This window comes from Bos mutus, chromosome 10 (genome assembly GCF_027580195.1).
Source record: "Bos mutus isolate GX-2022 chromosome 10, NWIPB_WYAK_1.1, whole genome shotgun sequence".
In the NCBI taxonomy this organism is placed as follows: Eukaryota; Metazoa; Chordata; class Mammalia; order Artiodactyla; family Bovidae; genus Bos; species Bos mutus.
In genome coordinates this window covers 8,352,320-8,378,869 of record NC_091626.1, presented here as the reverse complement: position 1 = coordinate 8,378,869, position 26,550 = coordinate 8,352,320, and the positions used below count along the sequence as shown (strand labels likewise).

The following is a 26,550-nucleotide window of genomic DNA, read 5'->3' as shown; positions in this document are numbered from 1 at the left end:
ACAATAATAATCTGTTACACTGATGATATGCATGTTTCCCAGCACACATGTTCTAAACTTCGTTGCTTACAGGGTCAAGTGTAAGGCTTGGGTGTTTGAGAAACAGGGAGTTGTGTGCATTGTGGAGTTGTGGGGCAGCTGAATAGCAGCACATGTGAAACAGCACCTCATCTGATACGGGCAGCAGCCTTTGCTTAGTTCCGTCCAGCAGTATGAATGCAGCCCTGATAATTCCCTGATGAAAAATATCCAAGAGAAGCCAGAAATCCAGACTTAAATCTCCCAGTTGTTTAATTTGGTGGCAGATATGTTTGGGGTTCTTTTTTCATTCTTTCTGTGAATAAAATTAAACCCTCTTTAGGTCTCATTTCAGCAACTGGCCATCTGTGTCCTAGCAAGTTTCATTTTCTGTTTCAAAGGAACTTTTAGAGAAGTATCTATAGTGATACACATTAATGATTTTATTTTGAAATTTTAAATCTCAAAATATTTTTATCTTAATACTGAAAATTATTATTAAAGCAGTTTTAATCTATAAGTCAAATGCAAATTTCTGTACATGCTTTTCACATGTTCAGCTGTTGTTAAGTCTAGGTCTGAATATATCCACTACTTGCAGCTGTCTCCTATAGCTGAATTTATGGTCACAAGCTTTTTTTCTTTTTCTTTTTGTTAATATCTTTATTGTGATGTAATTCATATACCTTATAAATCACCCACTGTACAGTCTTTCTTTTTAGTATATTTACAAAATTGTGCAACTGTCACCACAGTCATTTTTAAAACTTTTTTTTTTTTAATCTATTTTGGCTGCGCTGGGTCTTAGTTGCAGCACACGGATATTTGGTCTTCATTGTGGCATGTGGAGTCTTTCTTTAGTTGTGGCCTGTGGATCTAGTTCCCTGACCAAGCATTGAACCCAAGCCCCCTGCACTGACAGCGGGGAGATTTAGCCACTGGACCAGCAGGGATTAGATCTGATAGAGTGCCTGAAGAACTATGGATGGATTTGTGACTTTGTACAGGAGGCAGGGATCAAGACCGTCCCCCCCAAAAAAGGCAAAATGGTTGTCTGAGGAGAACTTACAAATAGGTATGAAAAGGAGAGAGGTGAAGGGCAAAGGAAAAAAGGAAAGATATAAGCATTTGAATGCAGAGTTCCAAAGAATAGCAAGGAGAGATAAGAAAGACTTTCACAGTGATCAGTGCAAAGAAATAGAGGAAAACAATAGAATGGGAAAGACTAGAGATCTCTTCAAGAAACTTAGAACTACCAAGGGAACATTTCATGCACAGATGGACACAATAAAGGACATAAATGGTATGGACCTAACAGAAGCAGAAGATATTAAGAAGAGGTGGAAAGAATACACAGAAGAACTGTACAAAAAAGATCTTCGCAACCCAGATAATCACGATGGTGTGATCACTCACCTAGAGCCAGACATCCTGGAATGTGAAGTCAAGTGGGCCTTAGGAAGCATCACTACGAACAAAGCTAGTGGAGGTGATGGAATTCCAGTTGAGCTGTTTCAAATCCTGAAAGATGATGCCGTGAAAGTGCTGCACTCAGTATGCCAGCAACTTTGGAAAACTCAGCAGTGGCCACAGGACTGGAAAAGGTCAGTTTTCATTCCAGTCCCAAACAAAGGCAGTACCAAAGAATGCTCAAAACTACCGCACAATTGCACTCATCTCACACACCAGTAAAGTAATGCTCAAAATTCTCCAAGGCAGGCTTCAACAGTACGTGAACTGTGAACTTCAAGATGTTCAAGTTGGATTTAGAAAAGGCAGAGGAACCAGAGATCAAATTGCCAACACCTGTTGGATCATCGAAAAAGCAAGAGAGTTTCAGACAAACATCTATTTCTGCTTTATTGACTATGCCAAAGCCTTTGACTGTGTGGATCACAATAAACTGTGGAAAATTCTGAAAGAGATGGGACTAGCAGACCACCTGACCTGCCTCCTGAGAAATCTGTGTGTAGGTCAGGAAGCAACAGTTAGAACTGGACATGGAACAACAGACTGGTTCCTAATCGGGAAAGCAGTATGTCAAGGCTATATATTGTCATCCTGCTTATTTAACTTATATTCAGAGTACATCATGAGAAATGCCAGGCTGGATGAAGCATGAGCTGAAATCAAGATTGCCAGGAGAAATGTCAATAACTTCAGATGTGCAGATGACACCACCCTTATGGCAGAAAGCAAAGAAGAACTAAGGAGCCTCTTGATGAAAGTGAAAGAGGAGAGTCAAAAAGTTGGCTTAAAACTCAACATTCAGAAAACTATGATCATGGCATCTGGTCCCATCACTTCATGGCAAATAGATGGGGAAACAATGGAAATAGAGATTTTATTTTAGGGGGCTCCAGAATCGCTGCAGATGGTGACTGCAGCCATGAAATTAAAAGACGCTCCTTGGAAGAAAAGTTATGACCAACCTTGACAGCATATTAAAAAGCAGAGACATTACTTTGCCAACAAAGGTCTGTCTAGTCAAAGCTTTGATTTTTCCAGTAGTCATATATGGATGTGAGAGTTGGACTGTAAAGAAAGCTGAGCACCAAAGAATTTATGCTTTTGAACTGTGGTGTTGGAGAAGACTATATGAGAGTCCTTTGGATAGCAAGGAGATCCAACCAGCCCATCCTAAAGGAAATGAGTCCTGAATATTTGTTGGAAGAACTTATGCTGAAGCTGAAACTCCAATACTTTGGCCACCTGATATAAAGAGCTGACTCATTTGAAAAGACCCTGATGCTGGGAGAGATTGAACGTGGGAGGAGAAGGGGACGACAGAGGATGAGATGGTTGGATGGCGTCACCAACTCAATGGACATGAGTCTGAGTAAACTCCGGGAGTTGGTGATGGACAGGGAGGCCTGGCGTTCTGCAGTCCATGGGTTGGCAAAGAGTTGGACACGACTGAGCGACTGAACTGAACTGAACTGAACTGAACCACCAGAGAAGTCCCTGGAAGATTTTTATTACCACCAAAGCCTTCAGCTCTTACCATCCTATTTCCCCCATCCTTGTTGTTGTTTTAGTCCCTAAGTGGTGTCCAGCTCTTTGCAAGCCCATCATCTATATCCCTCCAGGCTCCTTTGTCCATGAGATTTTCCCAGGCAAGGTTACTAGAGTGGGTTGCCATTTCCTTCTGCAGACAGTCTTCTCCATCGAGGAATCAAACCCTCATCTCCTGGATTGTCAGATAAATTCTTTACCACTGAGTCACCAGGGAAGACCCATCCCCCATCCCAGGCAATCTCTGTTGTTTACCTTCTGTTGTTTACCTTCTGTTTCTGTAGATTTACCTATACTCTAAATAGAATCATAAAATATGTGGCCTTTATGGGTGGCTTCTTTCATTTAGCATAATGTTTTTAATGTCCATCCAGATTATAACATGATCCAGTAATTCGTTTTTTGTATGCTATTATTCCATTGTATGGTATACCATGTATTGTTTGTCCATTCATCAGTTCATGGACTGTTGAGTTGTTTCCACTTTTTACCTGTGCATGCATAATGCTGCACTGAGCGTTCATGTACAAGTTTTCATGTAGACATCTGTTTTCATTTCTGTTGGGTATATACTTAGGAATGGAATTCCTGAGATATGTGGTAACTCTGTATTTAACTTTTTGAGGAATGGCCAAGCTTCCAAAGCAGTTGTACCAGTTTACATTTCCACTGGCAGTGTTCGATGGCTTCCGTTTTTCTACATTCTTGTTAACAACAGTTGTTATTATCTGACTTTTTTACTATGAATTTCCTAATGGGTGTGAAGTGCTATCTCGCTATGGTTTTGATTTGTATTTCTCTGATGACTGATGATGTTGAGCATCTTTCCATTTGCTGATTGGGCACCTGTATATCGTCTTTAAAGAAATATCTATTCAGCTTGCCTATTTTTTAATTGGATTTTTTAAAACTTTTTTAAATTAATGAGTTGTAGAAGTTCTTTATATATTCCAGATACAGGTGTCTTATCCAGTATATGCTTTGCAGATATTTTCTCCCATTCTGTGGTTGTCTTTGCACTTGCCTGATAGTCTTTTGAAGCACAAAATTTTTTGATCTTGATGAAGGTCAGCGCTTTTTTTTTTTTTGCCACTTTAGTTTTTAATTGAAGGATAATTGCTTTATAGAATTTTGTTGTTTTCTGTCATACATCAACAAGAATCATCATAGGTACACCCATGTCCCCTCCCTCCTGAACTTCCCTCCCAGCTCCCTCCCCACCCTACCCTTCTAGATTGTCACAGAGCCCCTGATGAGTTCCCTGAGTCATACAGCAAATTCCCACTGGCTGTCTGTTTTACATATGGTAATGTAAATTTCCATGTTACTCTCCATACATCTCACCCTCTCATACATCTCACCCTCTCCTCCCTTCTCCTCCCTGTGTCCATAGGTCTATTCTCCATGTCTGTTTCCCCATTGCTGCCCTGCAGATAAATTCATCAGTACTGTCTTTCTAGGTTTCACCTATATGAGTCCGTGGGGTTGCACGACTGAAACGACTGAGCGTGGCATACGATGTTTATATTTCTTGTTCTGACCTACTTCACTCTGTATAATAGGCTCTAGGTTCGTCCACCTTGTTAGAACTGACTCAAATGGCTGTAATATTTCATTTTATATATGTACCACAGCTTCTTTATCCATTCATGTGTCAGTGGACATCTTGGTTGCTTCCACATTCTAGCTATTATAAATAGTGCTGCAGTGAAAATTGGGGTACATGTGTCTTTTTCAATTTTGTTTTCCTCAGGCTGTATGCCTAGGAGTGGGATTGCTGGGTCATACGGTGGTTTTATTCCTAGTTTTTAAGGGATCTCCATACCGTCCTCCATAGTGGCTGTATCAGTTTACATTCTCACCAGCAGTTCTCCACACCCTCTCCAGCATTGATTGTAGGCATTTTTATGATGTCCATTCTGACCAGTGTGAGGTGGTATCTCATTGTAGTTTTGATTTGCATTTCTCTAATAATGAGTGATGTTGAGCCTCTTTTCATGTGTTTGTTAGCCATCTGTACGTCTTCTTTGGAGAAATGTCTGTTTAGGTCTTTTCCCCACATTTTGATTGGATTGTTTGTTTTTTTGGTGTTGAGTTGTATGAGCTGCTTGTATATTTTGGAAATTAATTCTTTGTCAGTTGTTTCCTTTGCTATTATTTTCTCCCATTTTGAGGGTTGTCTTTTCACCTTGTTGGTCATTTCCTTTGTTGTGCAAAAAGGTTTTACATTTAATTAGGTCCCACTTGTTTATTTTTGTTTTTATTTCCATTACTCTAGGAGGTGGGTCATAGAAGATCTTGCTTTGATTTATGTCATTGAGTTTTCTGCCTATGTTTTCCTCTAGGTGTTTTATAGTTTCTGGTCTTACATTAGTTCTTTAATCCGTTTTGACTTTATCTTTGTATATGGCATTATGAAGTGTTCTGATTTCATTCTTTGGCATGTAGCTGTCCAGTTTTCCCCACATAACTTACTGAAGAAGCTATGTTTGCTGCATTGTATAGTCTTGCCTCTTTTGTCACAAATAAGTTACCTATAGGTGCATGGGTTTAAGGTCAACATTTTTGTTTCTTGTGCTTTTGGTGTCATATGTAAAGCTCCAAATCCAAAGTCATCAAGATTTACCTACATTTTTCTTTCAAAACTTTTTATAACTTTTGCTTTTTATATTGATCCATTTTGAGTTAATTTTTGTATGTGGTAAGGGGAAGGAGGTAGAAATCATATGCTTTTAACCTCAAAAATCAAGCCAAAGGTAAAATGTCTGAAAATACTAATAAATAAATACACAAATGTGGCAGGAGACACATGAAACAAGACTGCCAAATTGTTAATAAATGTTAAGATAGGGTGATGATATTAATAAATATTAAGACGGAGTGATGAATATGACTGATCTACATATTTAAAATGACTTTATGTCCGTACATAGACAGTTAAATGGTTTGTTCTCATTTGGTTATTATTACCCTGATAGCCGTCATTTCTTAAAATGTCTCCTTATGTATGTCCTTTTCTATTGCTTTTTTATGTATTTATTTTGCTTTTATATATTTATTTATCTAACTGGTAAAAGTGATCAAATTTTGAACTTGCTGTGTTTCTCTGTACATGTGGGTTTGTAAGGCTAATAAACATTTTCAGTTAATTATGCCTTTAAAATATAATAAGTTATGGCTTTATATTTATTTGTACTTTAATAGCATTTGAAAACTAGCAAAAGAGATCAGTGTTTAGAGAAGTACAGCTATTAGATATATTTTGGTATCTTTCTAATTGAATTTTGCTTTATTCCAGAAAATTTAGAAAATATAGCTAAAGGAAAAACTAGCAGACTTTAAAATAATTTAAAATTGTGCCACTCAGAAATTAATTATAAGCATCTAATTTTTTAAATAAAAGTAATACTTACATATGGGGGGAAAAACCCTGAAACTTTTATTGAGAGGCATAAAATGAAAGCTTATTTACCTTCCAGCTGACCACCCCTACCCCACATCACTAGGGCTTTTCTTCTCAGGTAACCACAAATAAAGAGTTGCCCAGGTATCCTTTGTTACTTGTTATTTGAGAATCTTTTGTTGTTTGTTTATATTCATGGCAGCGTAAAATTTATGCCTATTTGGTACTTTTTTTTTTTTTCACTTTGAGATATGTCAGGATGAGGATTTAAAGGTCACATTCTACTATAAATACTGTTAACATTTTGTTATATTTCTTTCCATCTATATTGCTAATGCATGATCATGAAGGACAAAGATGAGCCTTGCTTGTACAACTCAAAATTCGAACTGGAACATTTTAGTGTTTTAATATTTAGTATGCATTTTATGTGGTGATTTAAATCCAGACTTTAAATCTAACTTTAAAACCTTCTAGATAGTATGACAAAAGATTTTTTAGATTTGTGAACTTATTTTAATTCTGTTAGAATATGAAAATTGTATCATTTTTTGAAATACATTTAATCTTCCTTTCAAATGATTAGACAGAAGCTATGCTCTAGTTTGATTTTAAAATTCCTTCCCAGAACATAGTTCTAGAAGTAAGTTATCAAGCCAAGGGGAGAAAGCTGCTTTTAATAGGTATGGAACTGTGAACATTTTTTCCTTCTGTTCCTAAGATAATATGTATATAGGTATATTAGTGTTTTCTTGAACTGCACTTTTCTTTTACATTAAAAGTTTGATTAACGAGAACTAGGGGAGAGTGCACTATTATGATTAATTGAATTTTGATTATCTGAGGGATAATCAGTAGAACTTTGTATTGCTCTGTTCTTTATTGTCAAAAATCTTCCTGATCTCTATCAATACCTTTTCCTGCTTTAATAAATACTTGTTTCCACTGCTTGTCTGTGCAAGAACCATATCTAAATTATATATCCCAGTCCCTCACACAAAGAAGATCAGATGTAAAATTAAGTACATGACAAATACTTTTTAAAGATTTTGTTGTTGAAAATAATTTAATCTTTCTTTCTTTGGGATTTGGCATGCAATATTCTGACTCCTTTCCCAACAAACTGAGCTTTTACCATTATGTTGTTTCAGGTATGTGTGTAAAAGTTTGGATCGGTTCGGTTTAGTTCAGTTCAGTCGCTCAGTCACGTCCGACTCTTTGCGACCCCATGAATCGCAGCACACCAGGCCTCCCTGTCCATCACCAACTCCTGGAGTTTACTCAGACTGATGTGCATGGAATTGGTGATGCCATCCAGCCATCTCATCCTCTGTCGTCCCCTTCTCCTCCTGCCCTCAATCCCTCCCAGCATCAGAGTCTTTTCCAATGAGTCAACTCTTCGCGTGAGGTGGCCAAAGTACTGGAGTTTCAGCTTTAGCATCAGTCCTTCCAGTGAACACCCAGGACCGATCTCCTGTAGAATGAACTGGTTGGATCTCCTAAGGGACTCTCAAGAGTCTTCTCCAACACCACAGTTCAAAAGCATCAATTCTTTGGTGCTCAGCTTTCTTCACAGTCCAACTCTCACATCCGTACATGACCACTGGAAAAACCATAGCCTTGAGTAGAGCCATAGATGGCCCCAAATAGTCAATAATATGGTACTGGCCCTAAAACAGACACTTAGATCCATGGAACAAAACAGAAGTCCAGAAATGAACCCACACTCATATGGTCAATTAATCTGTGACAAAGGAGATAAGAATATACAATGCAGAAAAGATAGTCTGTTCAATAAATGTTGTTGGGAAAACTTCATGTAGAAGAATGAAACTGGAGCACTTTGTTGCACCATATTCAAAAATAAACTCAAAATGGGTTAGACTTGAATGTAAGATCTTAAATCATAAAACTCCTAGAAGAAAATATAGACAGTCACCTCATTTACTTTGGTCTTAGCAGTATTTTTTTGAATATGTCTCTTCAGCAACATAGATGGACCAGGAAGGTGTAGATGCTAAGTGAGATAAGTCAAACAGAGAAAATGCCAAATGATTTCACTTACATGTGGAATCTAAAAAACAAAACAAATAGACTCATAGATACAGAGAACAAACTGGTGGTTGCCAGAGGGAAGACAGGTCAGGGAAGACAGACCAAATAAGTGAAAAAGATTAAGAGATACAACTTTATTGGTTACAGATGATGTATAATTATGGTGATGATCACTCCATAATGTATAAAAATATCAAATCAGTATATTATGAACCTGAAACAAATATAGTATTATTAATTATAACTTAAGTAAATCAAGCAATAAAGAAATGTTATTTTTACATTGTAAATACAATTGCTATAATGGAATGTGTTTTTAATTAAAATTTTAAGAATACTATGCTTTGATAAGTTGATTTGCTTTAGTCAGGTATAAAATTTGAGAGCATAAGGCTCATACATCTATGGCTAAAGTATTTTTCTTCCCTTCCTTTCTCCCTGTCTAGTTACATATGCTTTTTAAAGTATGGTTTATAGTTACATTGTTTCTTTGTTTCTTGTTGTCAGTTGCTAGAGAGAAAGTTAATTCTCTGAAACATTTTTGGTTTATTTATAGATTGGTCAAAGAAAAAATGATGTATGAAAAAGAAGCAAAACAACAAGAAGAAAAGATTGAAAAAATGAAAGCCGAAGATGGTGAAAATTATGCTATTAAAAAACAGGTAAAATTATTATTTAAGATATAATTTTACCTTAAGACTTCAGTCTACAGTTCCTGTCTAATTTCATACTATCTTATAACTTTAAGTACCATCTTTGTGACCATTCATTTATTTACACAGCAGATATTTATTAAACCCCTGCTACTGGCCAAATGCTATTTTAGGCACTCTTTCAGATGTGGCATTAAAACAAGAAAACAAACAAACCCAGATTCCTGCTTACTTGGCATTCATTCTCGTGCCACTGTCTGTCTCTGAGCCCGATAGAAAACATTCCAGAAGCATGCATTCAGTGATCACCTCTTGCCATGTCTTATCCCTTGTGCGTTCAAGCTAAGAATCTTGGTCTTCCCTCAACCCAGCTCATCGCCTCCAAAGAAGAAGCTATTCTCGCTCTTGTTCCCCCACTCTCAATAAATGGTACCTCCGCTTACTCAGATACCCAAACCAAAAGTTACAGGTCTCTTCTTGATCCCCAAGTCCTCTTTCTTTCTCCCTTGATTTCTTTCTCTTCTGCCACTATCCTAGTCCAGTCCACTATCATTTCTTGCCTGTACTACTGCAGAAGCCTCCTTGTTTATACTCTGTCTCTTGATAACCCTACATTCCTTTCATACTGCAGTAGCCAGGTTGATCTCTTTTGAATGTGTATCATATTACTTATTCCATTACCTAAAATCCAGTGTCTAATGAATTTAGAATAAAATCCAGATGACACTAGGTGAAAGGAGAATATACAAGAGCTTATATAGATAATATCTCATGACTTGTTTTTTCAAATCAGCTTTATGAACTCACAGTGGTTTTTATCATATAAATTTTGTTATATAGAATGGTAATAATGCATCCTTAGCTCAGTGGTTCAGACAGGAAAACATCTGTCTACAATGTGGGAGACCCGGGTTCGATCCCTGGGTCAGGAAGATCCTCTGGAGAAGGAAATGGCAATCCATTCAAGTACTATTGCCTGGAAAATCCCATGGACAGAGGAGCTTGGTAGGCTACAGTCCATGGGGTCGCAAAGAGTCGGACACGACTGAGCGACTCCACTTCACTTAGCTCAGGCTTAATTAAGCAAAATTAATCCCTTAAAATGGACTTCTCTGTAGGTAGTTGCTTTCTGTGTTGCCAAAGGAATGCAGTGGCACCTGAAATGTCTTCTTTCTGCAGGCTGTCCAAAAAGAGAACTTTCTTATTTTCTTGACTTTCCGGGAGAGCCTGCCTTCCTTTGTGTGTGATACAATAAAGGACATTTTTATGAGGGAGGATTTGTAAACAGGTATGTGGGTATAGTATGTCCCCCAGTATGTTTTTTGTAAACTGCTCTTCATAAGGATTTACATACATAATTTAACTTTTTGATTCTTAAAATTATGTTAAATGTGTTTTGATAGCTTCTTCCATAATTATTCATATCCCCTTGTACCTCTCTCACTATGGTACTCTATTGTTTTCCCACATCTAGTGAGGAGCATTGTAACATTGTGTATCACGTATTTCACCCAGGTTCTGCTTGGATCCCATCCAGCTTGTTTTCCCACTTGTGTAGTTCAGTTTTTTTCCCGCTCAGTACTTTTTGTCACCAATAGTCTGTTTTAAAATAGTCCTATAGCTAGAACATGAGTTGTAAGTTACATGGAATGGGGAATGTGTTTCCTTTCTAAACGTTTCTGTGTGCTCAGTTGAGTCCAACTCTTTACAACTCTGTGGACCATAGCTCCTCCGTCCATGGAATTTTCCAGGCAAGCTTACTGGAGGGGTTGCCTTTTCCTACTCCAGGGGATCTTCCCAACCTAGGAATCAAACCTGCATCTCTTGCATCTTCTGCATTGGCAGGCGGATTCTGTACCACTGCACCACCTTTCTAAACACAATTCTACAAACAGTGCCACAGATTATCACAGAATCTGTTTTATTTAATTTTTAATATTTGTATATTATCTTTCAATAAAATTACTGCTTGATAGGTAAGAATTAACTCTATTGAATCCTGTGTTCTAATTGTTATTTGATGATATTAGCCACTTACTGGCAATATCATTGATTGCATATGCAGATATAAAAGGGAAAAAGTGAGTGAAAGTTGCTCAGTCGTGTCTGACTCTTTGCAACCCCATGGACAGTCCATGGAATTCTCCAGGCCAGAATACTGGAGTGGGTAGCCTTTCCCTTCCCCGGGGGATCTTCCCAACTCAGGGATCAAACCCAGGTCTCCCACATTGCAGGCAGATAGATTCTTTACCAGCTGAGCCACAAGGGAAGCCCAAGAGTACTGGAGTGGGTAGCCCATCCCTTCTCCAGCAGATCTTCCTGAGCCAGGAATTGAACCAGGGTCTCCTGCATTGCAGGCAGATTCTTTACCCGCTGAGCTATCAGGGAAAATATTTGTTCAAAAACCCTTTCTACACTCAGCCATGTTAAGATTCTTTTGTCACAGTGGTCATGGTTTATAACATGATTTCCTAGATTCATAGTCAGCCTAGTACTTAAATTTAAGACTATCATCCCATATCTAATTACAGAACAATAAATTTTTCATGTTTGCTAGTCTCAACCTGCACAATATACAGTTGTCCAGTTTTGTTTCAGAGTCTCACTGAACTTTGTCTTTCCTCTCACTCAGCCTACGTGCCTTTCTCGGTCCCTTTCCCTAGCGCCTGTGCTGTTTGTGCAGCCATTTATGTTTTTCTCGCATGCGAGGGGAGTTGCGCTGCCAGAAGCACTGCTCTGTCCCTACTTGCCTACTGCTTTAAGGCCAGTCGTTGCTTCTTGACATTTGCTGACGCCCCTCATAAGAAATAGCAAGAGAGCCAAATGCCAGATTTTGTGGGTTCTCTCCTGTTTTCCCTGTATTTCCTCCTTTTCTGAGCTAAATGCCGTCTGCAATCACTTCTCACTGTCTTGGCTTGACTCTCACTTGGTTCCATTTGCTCTGGCTTTCCTGAATCTTCTGAACCAGCCCTGTTTTATAACATACACATACAGTGCTGTCCCTGTCAAACTTCTTACCTGAAATTGATTACCAAAATTGTTCTCTCCTGGAGTAGGCCTCATTTTGGTTCTTTTAAAGTAAACTAGGCAGAAGTTTCAGGGCCCTAGCAAGCCACAATACCAAAGAGTCATTCTGCTGTCCTTTGTTCTCTGCTAAAAAGTATAACACAATATTCAGAAGTTAACCGAATACTGATGTTAGCCTTCTTCTGCTTATGATACTCCTCTTTTCCTCCACCTTCCTCATCATACTTAATTTTTACATGAACATGAGTTTTCATTTTTTGAGATAAATGCCCAGGTAATTTCTGGGTTATGTTAGTACATTTTTTGCTTTAAAAGAAACTACCAAGATCTTTTCTGAGTGGCTGTATTCGTATCATTTTATGTTTCTGTCGGTCATCTTTGATGGTTTGACTTCTCCACATCCTTGCCAGCATTTGGTGTTATCACTATTGTTTTTTAAATTTTGTTTCTTTTTGGCTGTGCCAGGTCTTCATTGCTGCCCCAGACTCCCACTAGCTGCAGTGAGCGGGGCTTCTCTTCCTTGGCGTGTGCAGGCGCTCACTGTGGTGGCTTCTCTTGAGTGGAGCACAGGGCTCTCAGCTTCTGCGGTTGCCGTGTGCAGATTCTAAAGCGCTGCACAGCAGGTGTGCTGCGCGGCCTTAGTTGCCCCGTGGCATGCAAAACCCTCCTGGACCAGGGTCAAACCTGTCTCCCCTGCATTGGCAGGCAGACTCTCAACCACTGGACCACCAGGGCAGTCCTGGTGTTATCACTGGTGTTTTCACCATTTTAATTTTGACATTTACCCATCACATCTACGTGATTAGTGTATAGTGACAGCTGATTTTGCTTTTAATTTGAACTTCCCTAATGACTAATAGTATAGAACTTCTCATTTGCTTATTGCCCATCTGTATATTCTCTTCAGTGAAATGTCTATCCATGATTTCTGCTCATTTTCTAATTAGATATTTTGTTTCTTTCAGTTTTGAGGATTTTTAATATTTTCTAGATAAATGCCTTTGTTGGATATACAGTTTTCAGATATTTTCTTTTAGTCCTTATTTTGTCTTTTTACCCTCTTAATACAATCTTTTATTGACCAACAGTCTTTAACTTTGAGAACGTCTCCTTTACAGCTAATGTACCCTTTTGTGAATCATACTTTTGATGTCAAATCTAAGGCCTCTTTGGCTAGACTTTGGTCATGAAGATTTTCTTATTTTCTAAAAGTTGTGTGGTTTTATTTATCTCTTACATTCACGGCTTCTATTGAGTTTGAGTTAGTTTTTATTTAAGGTATACATGTGTGTGTGCTTAGTCGCTCAGTCGTGCCCAACTCTTTGTGACTCCACGGAATGTAGTCCACCAGGCTCCTCTGTCCATGGGAATTTTGCAGACAAGAATACTGGGAGTAGACTGCCATGCCCTCCTTCATAGGATCTTCCCAACCCAGGGATCAGACCCAGGTCTCCAGCATTGCAGGTGGATTCTTTATGGTCTGAGCCACCAGGGAAGCCCATGTAAGGTGTGAGGTTTAGTTAGACTCATCTTTTTGCCTGAGTGCCCAGCTCCAGCAGCATTTGTTGAAAGGGTTATATCCTTCCTCCACGGAAATGCTTTTGTTCCTTTGTCAGAAACCAGGGGGACTTGTTTGTGTGGATCTATTTTCGGGTTCTCTTCTGGTCCATGAATCTGTGTCTAACTCTACCAGTACCACACCATCTTCACACTGGGAAGAGTGAGCCCTCTCACTTGCTTCTTTTTCTCTCAGAATTATTTCTCCTATTCTAATTTTTTTGCCTTTCCGTAAAAATTTTAAAATAATGATCTCCATTAAACCTGGAGATCAACTTGGGGAGAATTAATGTCTTTACTATGTTGAATCTTCCAGTCAGTGAACATGGTAAGTCTCTCCAGTTAATTTAGGTCTCATTTCTTTCTTAGAATTGGGTTGGCCAAAAGGTTTATTTGGGTTTTTCCAAACGAACATTTTGGTCAACCCAATATTTTGTAATTTTCAGCATACAGATCCTATACATGTTTTGTTAGATTTAAACCTAAGTATTTCATTTTTTTTTGAGGGTATTATAAATGGTATTGTTTTTAGTTTCACTTACCAATGCTATATTTGTTATTAGATATAAAAGTGCAGTCTTTTGTGTGTTGATCTTAAAACCTGCAACCTTGACTTTGCTGACTTCACGGATTAGTTCTGGGAGTTTTGGGTGGATTCCTTCTGACTTTCTACATAACAATCTTGTCATTTGCAAATAAGGACAGTTTCATTTGGGGCTTCCCAGGTAGCACCAGTGGTAAAAAACCTACCTGCCAATTCATGAGATGTAAGAGACGTGGGTTCAGTCCCTGGGTTGGGAAGATCCCCTGGAGGAGGAAATGGCAACCCACTCCAGTATTCTTGCTTGGAAAATCCCATGGACAGAGGAACTTGGTGGGCTACAGTCCATAGAATCACAAAGAGTTGGACACGACTGAGTGGCTAACACTACACTATGGTTTCACTTCTTTTAAATCTGTATGTCTTTTATTTATTTTTCTTGCCTTGTTGCTCTGGCTGGAGCTTACAGTGCTATGTTTAATAGGAGAGTAAACGTACTTATCTTGTTTTCAGTCTTAAGGGGATAGCATTTAGTTTTTTACCATTATGTAAATGTTAGCTATAGGGGTTTTGTACATGGTCTTTTTCAAGTTGAGAAAGTTCTTTGTTTATAGTTTTGTTCAGTATTTTTGTCATGAATAGGTATTGGGTTTTGTCAAATGCTTCTTCTGTGTCATTTGGTAAGAGCACATGAGTTTTCTTCTTTGGATTGTTGAAACTGTGAATTACATGGATTAATTTCTAAATATTGAACCAACCTTGATTGTGTTATATAATTCTCTTAATTCTTGGATTTAAATTGCTAGTATTTTATTGAGGATTTTTGCATCTAAGTTTATGGGAAATAATGGTCTGAAGCTTTTTTTATTAAGTTGGGAAGTGTTCCCTCTTTTTTCTTGAAAGATTTGTATAAAATTGGTGTTAAGTGTTTAAATATTTGAAAACATTGTTCAGTGAAAGCATCTAGGCTTAGAGAGCTCTTTTTCAAGAACTTTTTAATTAAAAATTTGATTTATTTAATAATTATAGAACTGTTCAGTTTATCTGTTGAGTTTTGGTGGTTTATAGTTTTCAAGGAACTGGTCCGTGTCTTCTAAGTGGTTGAATTTATGAGCATTATGAACATTACTGAGCATTATGAATATTTGTGAGCATTATAAAATTACTTTTAGCATTTTTTTTCTCATTTTGTTGTTTGTGAGATCTGTACTGACATTCTCTCTTTTGTTACTGATAGTGGCAATTTGTGCCTTTTTACTTAATATTTGTCAGTCTTAACTAGAAGTCTATACCACAAATAAAGCTTTGTTTCATTGCTTTTTTCCCCTCTGTTCTCTTTCTATTTTTCATTTTATTGATTTCTGTTCTTGTGTTTGTTATTTCCTTTCTTCTGCTTCTATAGGTTTATCTTGCTCTTCTTTTTCTAAGTTCCTGAAGTAAAAACTTAGCTGTTTAATTTGAGATCTTTCCTCTTTATGAATCTAAGCATTTAGTGCTCTAAATTTCCCTCTCAGCATTGCTTTATCTGAAAATCCCAGAAATTTTAATATGTTGTGTTTTCATTTATCTATGTATTTCTCTGTTTCCTTAGAGACTTCCTTGTTGTGACCCATTAGTTATTTGGAAGTATGTTGTTTAATTTGTAAATGTTTACAGGTTGTCCTGCTGTCTTTCTGTTACCGTTTTCTAATTTTATTCCATTATAGTCAGACATGTACTGTTTTATTTCAGTACTTTTAAATTGGTTGAGGTATTTGTTCATTTTGTTTGCTCCTTTTGGTCCAGGATGCAATGGACACCCACTCCAGTCCTCTTGCCTGGAGAATCCCGTGGATGGAGGAGCCTGGTGGGCTGCAGTCCATGGGGTCGTGAAGAGTCAGACACTACTGAGCAGCTTCACTTTCACTTTTCACTTTCATGCATTAGAGAAGGAAATGGCAACCCGCTCCAGTTCTTGCCTGGAGAATCCCAGGGACGGGGGAGCCTGGTGGGATGCCGTCTATGGGGTCGCACAGAGTTGGACACGACTAAAGCGACTTAGCAGCAGTAGCAGCATAGTGTACTATAGAAAATGTTTCATAGGTGCTTGAGAAGAATTTGTATTTTTGTTTCATAGGTGTAGCGTGTTCTATAAATGTCAATTATATCTTTTGATGGTGTTACTGGGTTCTTTTATATCTTTGCTATTTTTTTTTTCTCTAGTACTTCTGTCATTTGCTAAAACTGGAGTATTGGAATCCTCAGCTGTATTTGTGGCTTTGTCTCTCCTTTTAGCTTTATTGTGTCTAGTTTCATGTGTTTTGAAGCTCTTTTTTAGTATATACACATTTAGGATCACTGTGTTTTCTTGATGGATTGATCATTTTATGATTATGTAGTATCCCTCTGTGTCCCTCATAATTTTTTACTCTTAAGTCTATTTTATCCAGTATGAATCCAATATGAATATAGTCACTCCTGTCTTTCTTTTTTTTACTATTTGCATGGTATATCTTTTTTCTATTCTTTTTTTAACCTATCTCTTTCATTTGAAGTGAGTTTCTTGTAGACCTGTTTTTAGCTGGTAAATTTAGACCATTCATGTTTAAGTAATTATTGGTATGTCAGTGCTTAGACCCCAGATTATTTTTGACTCATAGGATTCTTCTTTCATCCTTAAGCATTCATCAATAACCACAAAACACAAGTCAAATGAACTTTTTCTTTCTATCTGTCTGTCTGTCTGCTTCATGGCATGGTGACTGGGTCCTAAGAGAAGTGTTTCCCAAAGTGATCATTCCAAGAGATCCATGTAGAAGCTACAGGGCTTCTTAAGATGCAGCTTCAGGTCTTCAGTTTCAGAATGCCCCTTCTGCCACATCCTGTTGGTTTCATAGTGCCAGACCAAATTCACTGTGGGAGGTGCCTGCTCATGGGCAGAAAAACAAGGAGGTGATGCCATGGGCTCTGTCTCGGCTGCTGACTGCCGGCGCTACGAACGCACATGCTGGAGCTGAAATCGGGCTGTAATTCACAGCCGGTTAACCAGCTGATCACACTCAGAGTTGGCTTTATCGTTTGTAAATTGAGGACACTAGACTGGATGACATCCCAGATGTGGTTATGTCCTTTCTAACTCTATGTTTCTGTTTCTTAGATATCTTTTTCCCCAGTTTTATTGAGGTAAAATTAAAATGTATATACTTAAGCTGGGTAGCTTGATGGTTTGATGTACATTTACCTTGTAAAATATCTACCATATTCATGCTACTTAACATATCCATCACCTCACAGTTACTGTTTTTTTTCTTCATCAAATAGGTTTCTTAACTTGTTTATTATCACATTACCATTTTAGCACCATATAAAAGAAGAGACTTAACCATTGTTCCAGTAATCTCTGAACTACTCTTAGAGCTCAATTTGACAAACTAATACAGTTACCATTGGTTCCAGAAGCAGCCAGTATCTAACATTAGACTGTCTATAGATTATTATAGGTATAGCCAGCCCTGCATAAATGATCTGGATCATTAAAGGAGCTAGAAACCACTGGCTAGGTTATTTCACACACTCTTCTCTTTGAAAAATTAAAGATCTGCTAATAGGTTTTTCCTTTCCAATGTATGTATGTTTGATTATGACAGAAACTGATAATATTTTAGTTCATTGGTTTATTCACTGTTACAATGAGTCTTGCTAAGCTTCCCCCAGGATCCTTAGTTAAACTCAGTCTTGTCATTGTCAGCACTAAAATAAACTGACAGTTTATCCAGATATCTTAAACAGAGACACCATTCATTTGACTACTTCCAAAAAGAACACTTTGAATGGTAATACTTTTTTCATTTATTCACGTGTTTTGAGGGGTGTCTTTACTGTATAGTCATACCTTATATACTGTCTTTTTAAATTATTCCTGACAATTGTAATTCACTGTTGAAATTATATGAAGTATATGATTTGTGGCCTTGATAAAGATGTGGTTTATGGATCCCAAACCATAGTTATCACTGTACTGTGTGAAGTACAGTGAAGCAGTGTTAAGTGTTTATTTTCATGTTTATTCTCCCATATGGATTGGAGGATGAGGCCTTCTCTTTTTCATATTTATATCCCCTGTACCTGACATCCTGCAACTATATAGTAAGCTTATTGTATGAAATGAGGCTGATATATGGGAGAGACTGAGCTTTGGCCCTTCTTAAGTCAAAATCCTATTTGATTAATTGAGGGATATAGAACAGTAATGAATAGAAGGTACTTTGGACAGCATTGTTTAAAGTTCATTTCAGTAACAACACTAAAGCTTGCCAAATAAATTTTATAAGTATACATTTTGGCTTATCATGTGTTTGACCCAATTCTTTATATTTGTTTAATCTTGTTTAATTCCTATAAACTAGGGGGGTCCATAGGAGAGAAAATATGAATTCCTTACCCAATTAAATGTCCTGTCACTGACTTTTCACATGTATTCAAACTAACCAGACACACAAAAAATTGTTAGTGGCTCAGTCGTGTCCAACTCTTTGCAACCCTATGGACCAGACTCCTCTGTTCATGGAATTCTCCAGGCAAGAATACCGGAGTAGGTTGCCATTTCCTTCTCCAGGGGGTCTTCCCAACTTAGGGTCGCATCCAGGTCCCCTGTATTGTAGACAGATTATTTACAGTCTGAGCCACCAGGGAAGTCCTCAAAAATAGATTAATGGCAATGATTGAATTGCCATGGTATGGTATGAATAGCTATAAAATAAAGTCATGATCCTGTGTTTGGAATTTTCAACATGTGCCTTATTAGCAAAAGAATTACAAGTTCAGCAAGAGATTTCACCTAAGAAAAGAGATGTGGATAGAGAGCATTGCTGTATATTATAATTTTAATTTTTATTTATATTGTGAACAATGGTAAAACTTTTGGGAAAAGGAAGAAGGCAGTGGGATTCATTAAAGTTGCTATTAGAGTATAATAGGATTATGGTTACCATTAAATTATGTCATTTGTTTTTAATGTGAGTTAGATAATAAAGCTTCTAGGTTAAAGATCAAGATTTTGTAGCCATTTAACCAAAGGTATTTGACCAAACATTACTCTTTGGAAATAAATGTTTCATTGATCTCTGTGTCTCTTTCTAAGACTAGTTTAAGGAGATAAAGCTTCATATTTCCTTGGGAAAAAGACTTATTTGAGGTCCAACATCTGATACTAATATATTTACCCTCTTACTGATTGGGTTTCCCATTCATCCATTTGATTTTTTTCTTCTTTTTATGATTTGATATATTATAGTCCAGCTTCAAATGGTGAATTTTTAAGTTGAGAAATATCCTCCAAAATAAAGATTCCTGTGTTTAATTCTGTAGTGTCTGTCTTTGGGAGAAGTAGAAGTTCAGATTCAGAGGGGTGCCTGGTTGGTAATTTGGATCAAACTGCATGGGGAGAATAATCTCTCCCCTAAAATGAAGCACAGGGATAAGTAATAACTTTTTATGCATGATAAGCATCAGAAATATGAACCTGCTGGTCTTTGCTTTTCATTTTTCCTCACCTCTGTCTTTCAGTTAGAACCTCCTGCAGTGTGCACACGATGTGATCAATAACTCAATAACTTTTTTCATGCAGTAATTATCTCCATGTGATATTATCTGAGCACTGTTTTTCTTTATTACTCAAAAGATGCAGGAGATATTTATATAACCAGCTGATCCCATTTTGGATAACGGTGCTTTGTGACAGCAGGAGAAACAGTTTATTTTAAATAACCTTTTTAAATAAATGCTCTATGAAAAGCTTTCAGAGTTAATTTTTACTTAGCGTGAGAAGGTGATTACCGAAAAGGTTTAGATCGAAAACTTGTACTTTGTATATTTTACAGTTTGATAGTCATTCTTTTGATAGTCATTCTTTTTTAAACACAATTAAAATTAAAATATTGAACCATTTAACATAACCATAATTTTTTTCTGATTCCTCTAAATCATTTTGTATATTTTCAGAGGTGTGAGCTAAATGTGTAAGTTCTGCCATCTCTGCGTGTCTCATAGGTTGTTTCGTTACAGGCCGAGATCCTGCAGGAGTCCCGGATGATGATTCCAGACTGCCAGCGCAGGTTGGAAGCGGCGCACACTGATCTTCTGCAGTTATTAGTAAGTAGTACTTCTCTGTCTTATGTTTCAATGTTTTTTCAGTCTAATACATCAAAGGCCAAAATTTTAACTCTTTGACACTGAAAACTAGTTGGTGACATTTTGTTTACTTGCTCAGTGTATTTTTAAATAATTAATGGAGTTTAAGTCGTGTTTAAGTTATGCGTTCAGTAAAAGTACTGTGTCAGCATATTCACTGTATTCATTTAAACTGAGTTGAAATATATTTGAGTTATCATGGTATTCATAGTACTAATATTGTCCAGCAGTATCTTGAATGATTTGATTTTCACACATAAAGATCTTTTTTAATACATTAAATGTAAGTATTCTGTTTGATGTTTTAAAAGATCCAGATGTTTCAAATGAATTTAGGCTGTTTTACAAAGGATTTGGAATTCTTCCCAATTCAAACCTAAAACGATTTGAGAGAGGAAAGAAAACCCTGTATGGTAATATATAGGCAGTCCTTTCATATTAACTTGGAGCTGGTAACACTCTTTATCATACTTGATAGTATAAATGTCTTGTGATATAGTAGCAGAATCATTTTAAAAAGGGATTCTAAGAAAAATGAGAAGTTCTTTTTTATATTTTTTAAAAAAGATAAAAGCAGAATACTGTATACAAGCCAGTTATTATTGCTATTTGATGATAGTTTGATTTCTGTCATTTCCTTTATTAACCTTTAGTTTCTAGTTCTTGAGCTAATATTAATTACCAGCTACATAGCTGTCTCCTGTTCATAGTTGTTTCCTATACATCAAACATAGTGAGGCTTTTTCAGGTTGATCATATGTATATATTCTTGGAAAGAGAATGAGATTTGTTTTCCCACCAAAATAATATCAGGACTAAGTCTGTAGAAAAAACGAAACAGAGAAATACTCACATTTTACTTTACTTTTGAAACAGAACTCGTATTTATCTGTAGAAACCTTTTAAAAGCAGGATAACTCTCTTCAAAGCCAAAATGAAGCTAAGTTTTTAAAATAAAAGAGGTGAAATAATGAAAGCTGGAAATAATTACTCTATTAAAATATTACCCGGAACAGAAGCATCATTTGTATCTCCTGACAATTGAAATGCTTTTTTCTCTCATGAATGTAGTAACCAAGAAAGTAATAAAAACTGCTTAAAAAATTGTATTGTCTTTGGATGATATATTTGTGTGTGAGCATATATTCAGCAATGTCTGTACCCTCGAAGGGCTTATATGTTCTAACAGAGAACAAAGGTGTGTTCAAGTGTAATAGAGAAGTTTAAGAAATTCTTACCTGTAGTCTGAATTAAGCAAATCCTCAGTCATTTTTCCTTTAAAATTTCATATTAAATACACGTACACACACTTTATCTCCTCTTCCCTCTAGCTGTTTGTATATATTCATCTTTTATTGAGTGACCTGAATTGCTGACCATAGCTTTGTTTACTAAAAAATCAAACAAAATATGCTATACTCTGTGCTTATTAACTTACATTATTTCATTTATCTGTTACAATTAAATAATAGTTTTGTGTATGATATACCAAGGAAGAACTCAGTCTTTACATGTCAGAAACTGAAAGCTGTTGTTTCCATGTAGTAGGGTATATAATACTCATCAATAAGAAGACAGTTCACTTTTCTGATTCAAAGACTGTACTTAACTCTAGTGTGACACCTGTAGCCTTCTTTGTCATTGTGAGTAGCTGTAGGATTATTTCGGTCTGAGTGTCATCATGTATGTAATGCATTAGTAAATAATTTTTTTACTGTTAGTGCATTAATAATAACCCCATTTTATTGTGTTAATAAAGTGAGATACAATGTTTTATTTTTTTCCTGAGGTTTTAATTAATTACTGTAAGTGGCTTTAGATGACCATGTTTTTTGCTTATTATATAAGAATATACAATATTGTATATTATGTATAACAATATATAAAAAATATATATTGTTTTAATTTTTGAGCTGCTTATCTTGATAGTTTGTAATATCTGAGTAATTAGTACTGAAGTTCAAGAAGAATAAACCTAATTTTTATTACATTTAATTTCAGGAGAGTGAAAAAGACTTGGAAGAAGCTGAGGAATATAAGGAGGCACGTTTAGTACTGGATTCAGTGAAGTTAGAAGCCTGAATTTTTCTGTACAGGGTATTTTTTGCAATCCTAGGATCCATTCCACAATTCATTATTTTTGACCACTGCTATGTGTTCAAGTAGTATGAAAATGTGATTCTTTTTATGCAGTGCATATATTTTTCTTTGCCTAATTTAATGTGTCAAATAAATGAGTTCATCTAATAAAATTGCTTCTTTCATACTTTACAGAGTATTTTAATTAACCTTTTAGCATTAAGTCATAGCCATTTTTGACAGAGAATTAAAATCTGTTAGGTTCTATTTAAAGTCTAGATGTTTTGCTGCTTAAGCGTGAATTAAATTAAAAACAGGGTGATTTTTTCTTCTAAGATAAATATCCAAATTTTGAGTATTTTATTCTGAGTAGCATACAACTCCCAGATAAGAAAGTAACAACACGGGACTTCCCTGGCAGTCCAGTGGTTCAGACTCCATGCTTCCAAGGCAAGGGGTGAGGGTTTGGTTCACGTTGGCCACGTGGCATGGCCAGAAGACTAAAAAAAGGAAAAGTAAGGACTTCTCTATGGATGCAGCCTTACATATTTATTTCTTCACAGTGAAAGTCCAGCATTTCCATTACTATGAACTGATAGGAAACACTTAAATCTTTTTCCAGAAAAATGTATACAGAAAACACCAACCATTTAAATCTTTAAGAATAAAATGTTTATGAATAATAAAGAATTGAATTGTGTTTTAAAGGAATAATAAATGTTGCCAGTACTGAGAAATAAATAAATAAATGTTGTACCATGCTGGGAAATGTTAAATGGAAAGGGAACCTCTGATTTATAGCTTTTGCTGTTTTCTGTAGTGTAAATACTCCCACTGTGACCAATTTCAAGTGACTAATGTGACATCACCGAACAGAATTGGGAAGGTTCAAGCTAGCTCAGCTACAGCATGCACTGGTCCAGCCAAACCTGAATTATCTTGATTGACTAGAAAAGGGTATTGTTGCATCACAAAGCTTTTTCCTAGTACTATTGTAAACCTATAACTTAATCTTTTGAGCTTATTTTTTTAAAATATATGATACTTGTTTTATTATATTTCTAGAAAATATGTATGGGCCTTATGTCACCAACCTAACATGAACCATGATCTAATGAACCAAAATAGTAATACATTTATACTTTAAAACTCATAATTGAAAATATAAGAAAATGAATTTTTGCTGCTATAAAATACATACTTATAATATGGTTGATCAGATTTTGGAAGTTGCAGATGATAACTAGAAACTAACATTTATTGAATCTGAAAAAGATCAGAGAAGAGAAAAATAATACTATTCTTTAATATTATTTCTAAAGCCTGCTCTGTTTAAAAGCATAGAATGTATCATTTATAAAATAAAACTTTCACTCATTTAGAAAATTACTTCATCAGAGAATAGCATATATCTGAAGCATTTCTAAATTGAAATGTCATCATTTTAAAACATATTACATGCCATTTTAAAGTATTTGAGGTAGAAGAGGGGAAGGGTGAGGAAATAAAAACTATAATTACAATGTAAAATTTTATACTAAGATTCAGTATTAGAGAGTTAAGGATCAGGAGAATTGAACTCCTTAGATTATCTTGTGGTTTGGTGTTAAGAACAGGTGGAAGTTTTTTGGTTTCAGGCTTGTGTTTTTGCTTTTGGCATATTGAGTTTTTAAATTCATTAAAACATTCTGAGAATTGTTGACATGGTCCAGTTGTTCTTGTGGCCAAGAGGCACATTAAGAGCAGTTATAATCGATTAAGCATTAACTTGTTTTTAAGCTTTTATTTAAAATCTTCTATTTGTGTAACAATAAGTAGAAATTTCCTAAACTAAGACCTCTAATTAACATAGCAGCTGCTCAATAAACATTTGTAGAAAAAGTGAAAAGCAAGAACATGTCTAACATCGGGTCTCCTGCATTGCAAACAGATTTTTTACCACTTGAGCCACAAAGGAAGCCTGTCCAACATGTGGAATGAGACAGAGAATGCTCTGGAGGATTATGTCTCATCATAGACAAAACACAGTAATAGAATGCTTTTCAAGCTGTTTTGACCACAAAGCACAATAAGAAACACATTATTTTCTATAGATGCATAAACAGTATATAGCTATATAAACTTCTTTGGTTTATATCTTTTTCAGTTTCTTAGATCTCAAAGCAGTTGTCTCAGTGAATGTGTGCTACAGATTTACACGGTACAGGCATGAAGTGTCACGGTAATATGTAATCACTTAACGTTTGTTAAATGCCCTTGTCCTTGCACAGACCAGTACAATGGCATCCATAGATTAGACAGGCAAAACAAAGACAAGTGGCAAAATCAAGTAAGTAAACCTAATGTTTCCATGTTTTTCTATACAACAAAGGGCACGTCATTTCTAAGTAAATAAGAATGTACATGCTGCTGCTACTGCTGCTAAGTCACTTCAGTCGTGTCCGACTCTGTGCAACTCAACCCCATAGACGGCAGCCCACCAGGCTCCCCCGTCCCTGGGATTCTCCAGGCAAGAACACTGGAGTGGGTTGCCATTTCCTTCTCCAATGCATGAAAGTGAAAGTGAAGTCGCTCAGTCGTGCCCCGACTCTTAGCGACCCCATGGACTGCAGCCTACCAGGCTCCTCTGTCCATGGGATTTTCCAGGCAAGAGTACTGGAGTGGGGTGCCATTGCCTTCTCCGAAGAATGTATGTAGGATAAATAAATAGACATATAACATGCAAAATGAGTAAAGTGACCAAATCCAGGCTGGTTTTAACGCCATTGAGAATATTCCCAATTTTCACTTGGACGTTCTTGGCTATCTCCCAAAGTCCTGGACAGGAACTTCCTGTCTGGGCTTTTGGGACATATACGTTTTGGATAAATACTAACATGTCAAGAACTAGGTTGTCCTCCACTTATCCTATTTTGTACTTTCTGGATAAGTCATGTAAACAGATCCTTCGGAAGGAATGGAACTTGTGGGGAGGATTTTTTTAACTGCTAAGATAAGCACGTGTTTATGAGTAATGAAACCTGGCTAAAGTAATGTTGGTTTCACTTCTCTTCAATCTCTGGTGAGGGACGGTCAAAGCCTAATGTTTAAAAATTGTGTCTATGCCTCTACCTGTGCACTGAATCACTTCCAAATTGAGCAGTCAAACCTGGTTAATCTAAATTACTTTGCAAACTTCATTACATTACTTGGCTTTTAAAAAATCCTATCAAATTTAATAAGGACATATCTTACAGCTGGTTATCACTTAAATCTTATTATTTGGTCATTTACATAAACCAAGGACAGATGAATACTTTCTTTGATGGTGAGTTAGGGCCTTTAGATATCAGTGTAAACTTGATAGTGTGTGAACAAGAGCTGTGACGTAAGTATTTGGCATTAAAGGGTTAATCAGGTAATTTAGTCCTTGAGACTCTTTTGAGTGCTTTAGCTGGAAAGAAATTGAATGGTTTAGAAATGGTGCACTATGAAACAAGTATTAGTGTACTTGAAATTTTCAAGAGTGCTTCATAAAAATCTACACTGCACTCCACTGTTGGTTCTTACTGCTCTTATGAGAGGTATTTGTTCACGTATTAGACTGTTGCACAGAAAGGTACAATTAATTTATTATGTTTCAGTGGATCTACACCTTTCTTACATTTTTTGTGCTTTCTTTTGGCAGCTGGATAGTTGACAAGGTGATTTCCAAGTCTGGAGGGCAATATGTGTCACCAAAGGCTAATATTTTTAATATTTTGGATGCACCATGTGACATGTGGGAGCTTACTTCCCCAGCCAGGAATTGATCCCATACCCCCTGCATTGGAAGCAAGGAGTCTTAACCACTGGACCAGCAGAGAAATCCCAAAAGGTTAATATTTTTAAAACACAAAAAGACTTTTCAAATTAATAAGAAAAAATTTGTAGTGTAAAAGATAAAGGATGAAAACAGTTCATAAAATAATAAACACGAATAGGTTTTTTTTTTTAATGTTTCACTTCAGTAGTAGTCAAGTTCAAGTTTAAAATACAATGAAGCGGAAATTTTA

General features: G+C 36.4%; 1 protein-coding gene across 1 annotated transcript in view; it reads left to right on the top strand.

The window, feature by feature from the left end:
• The window catches only part of TBCA (tubulin folding cofactor A), an 81,078-nt gene extending 58,372 nt beyond the window's left edge, over positions 1 to 22,706 (top strand). The window contains exons 2-4 of the mRNA XM_070377252.1: positions 9,048 to 9,153; positions 20,312 to 20,398; positions 22,439 to 22,706. Of these exons, the coding sequence (XP_070233353.1) occupies positions 9,048 to 9,153; positions 20,312 to 20,398; positions 22,439 to 22,519 (274 nt within the window). The 3' untranslated portion in view covers positions 22,520 to 22,706. The remainder of the gene's footprint in view (positions 1 to 9,047; positions 9,154 to 20,311; positions 20,399 to 22,438) is intronic.
• Positions 22,707 to 26,550: the final 3,844 nt, after the last annotated feature.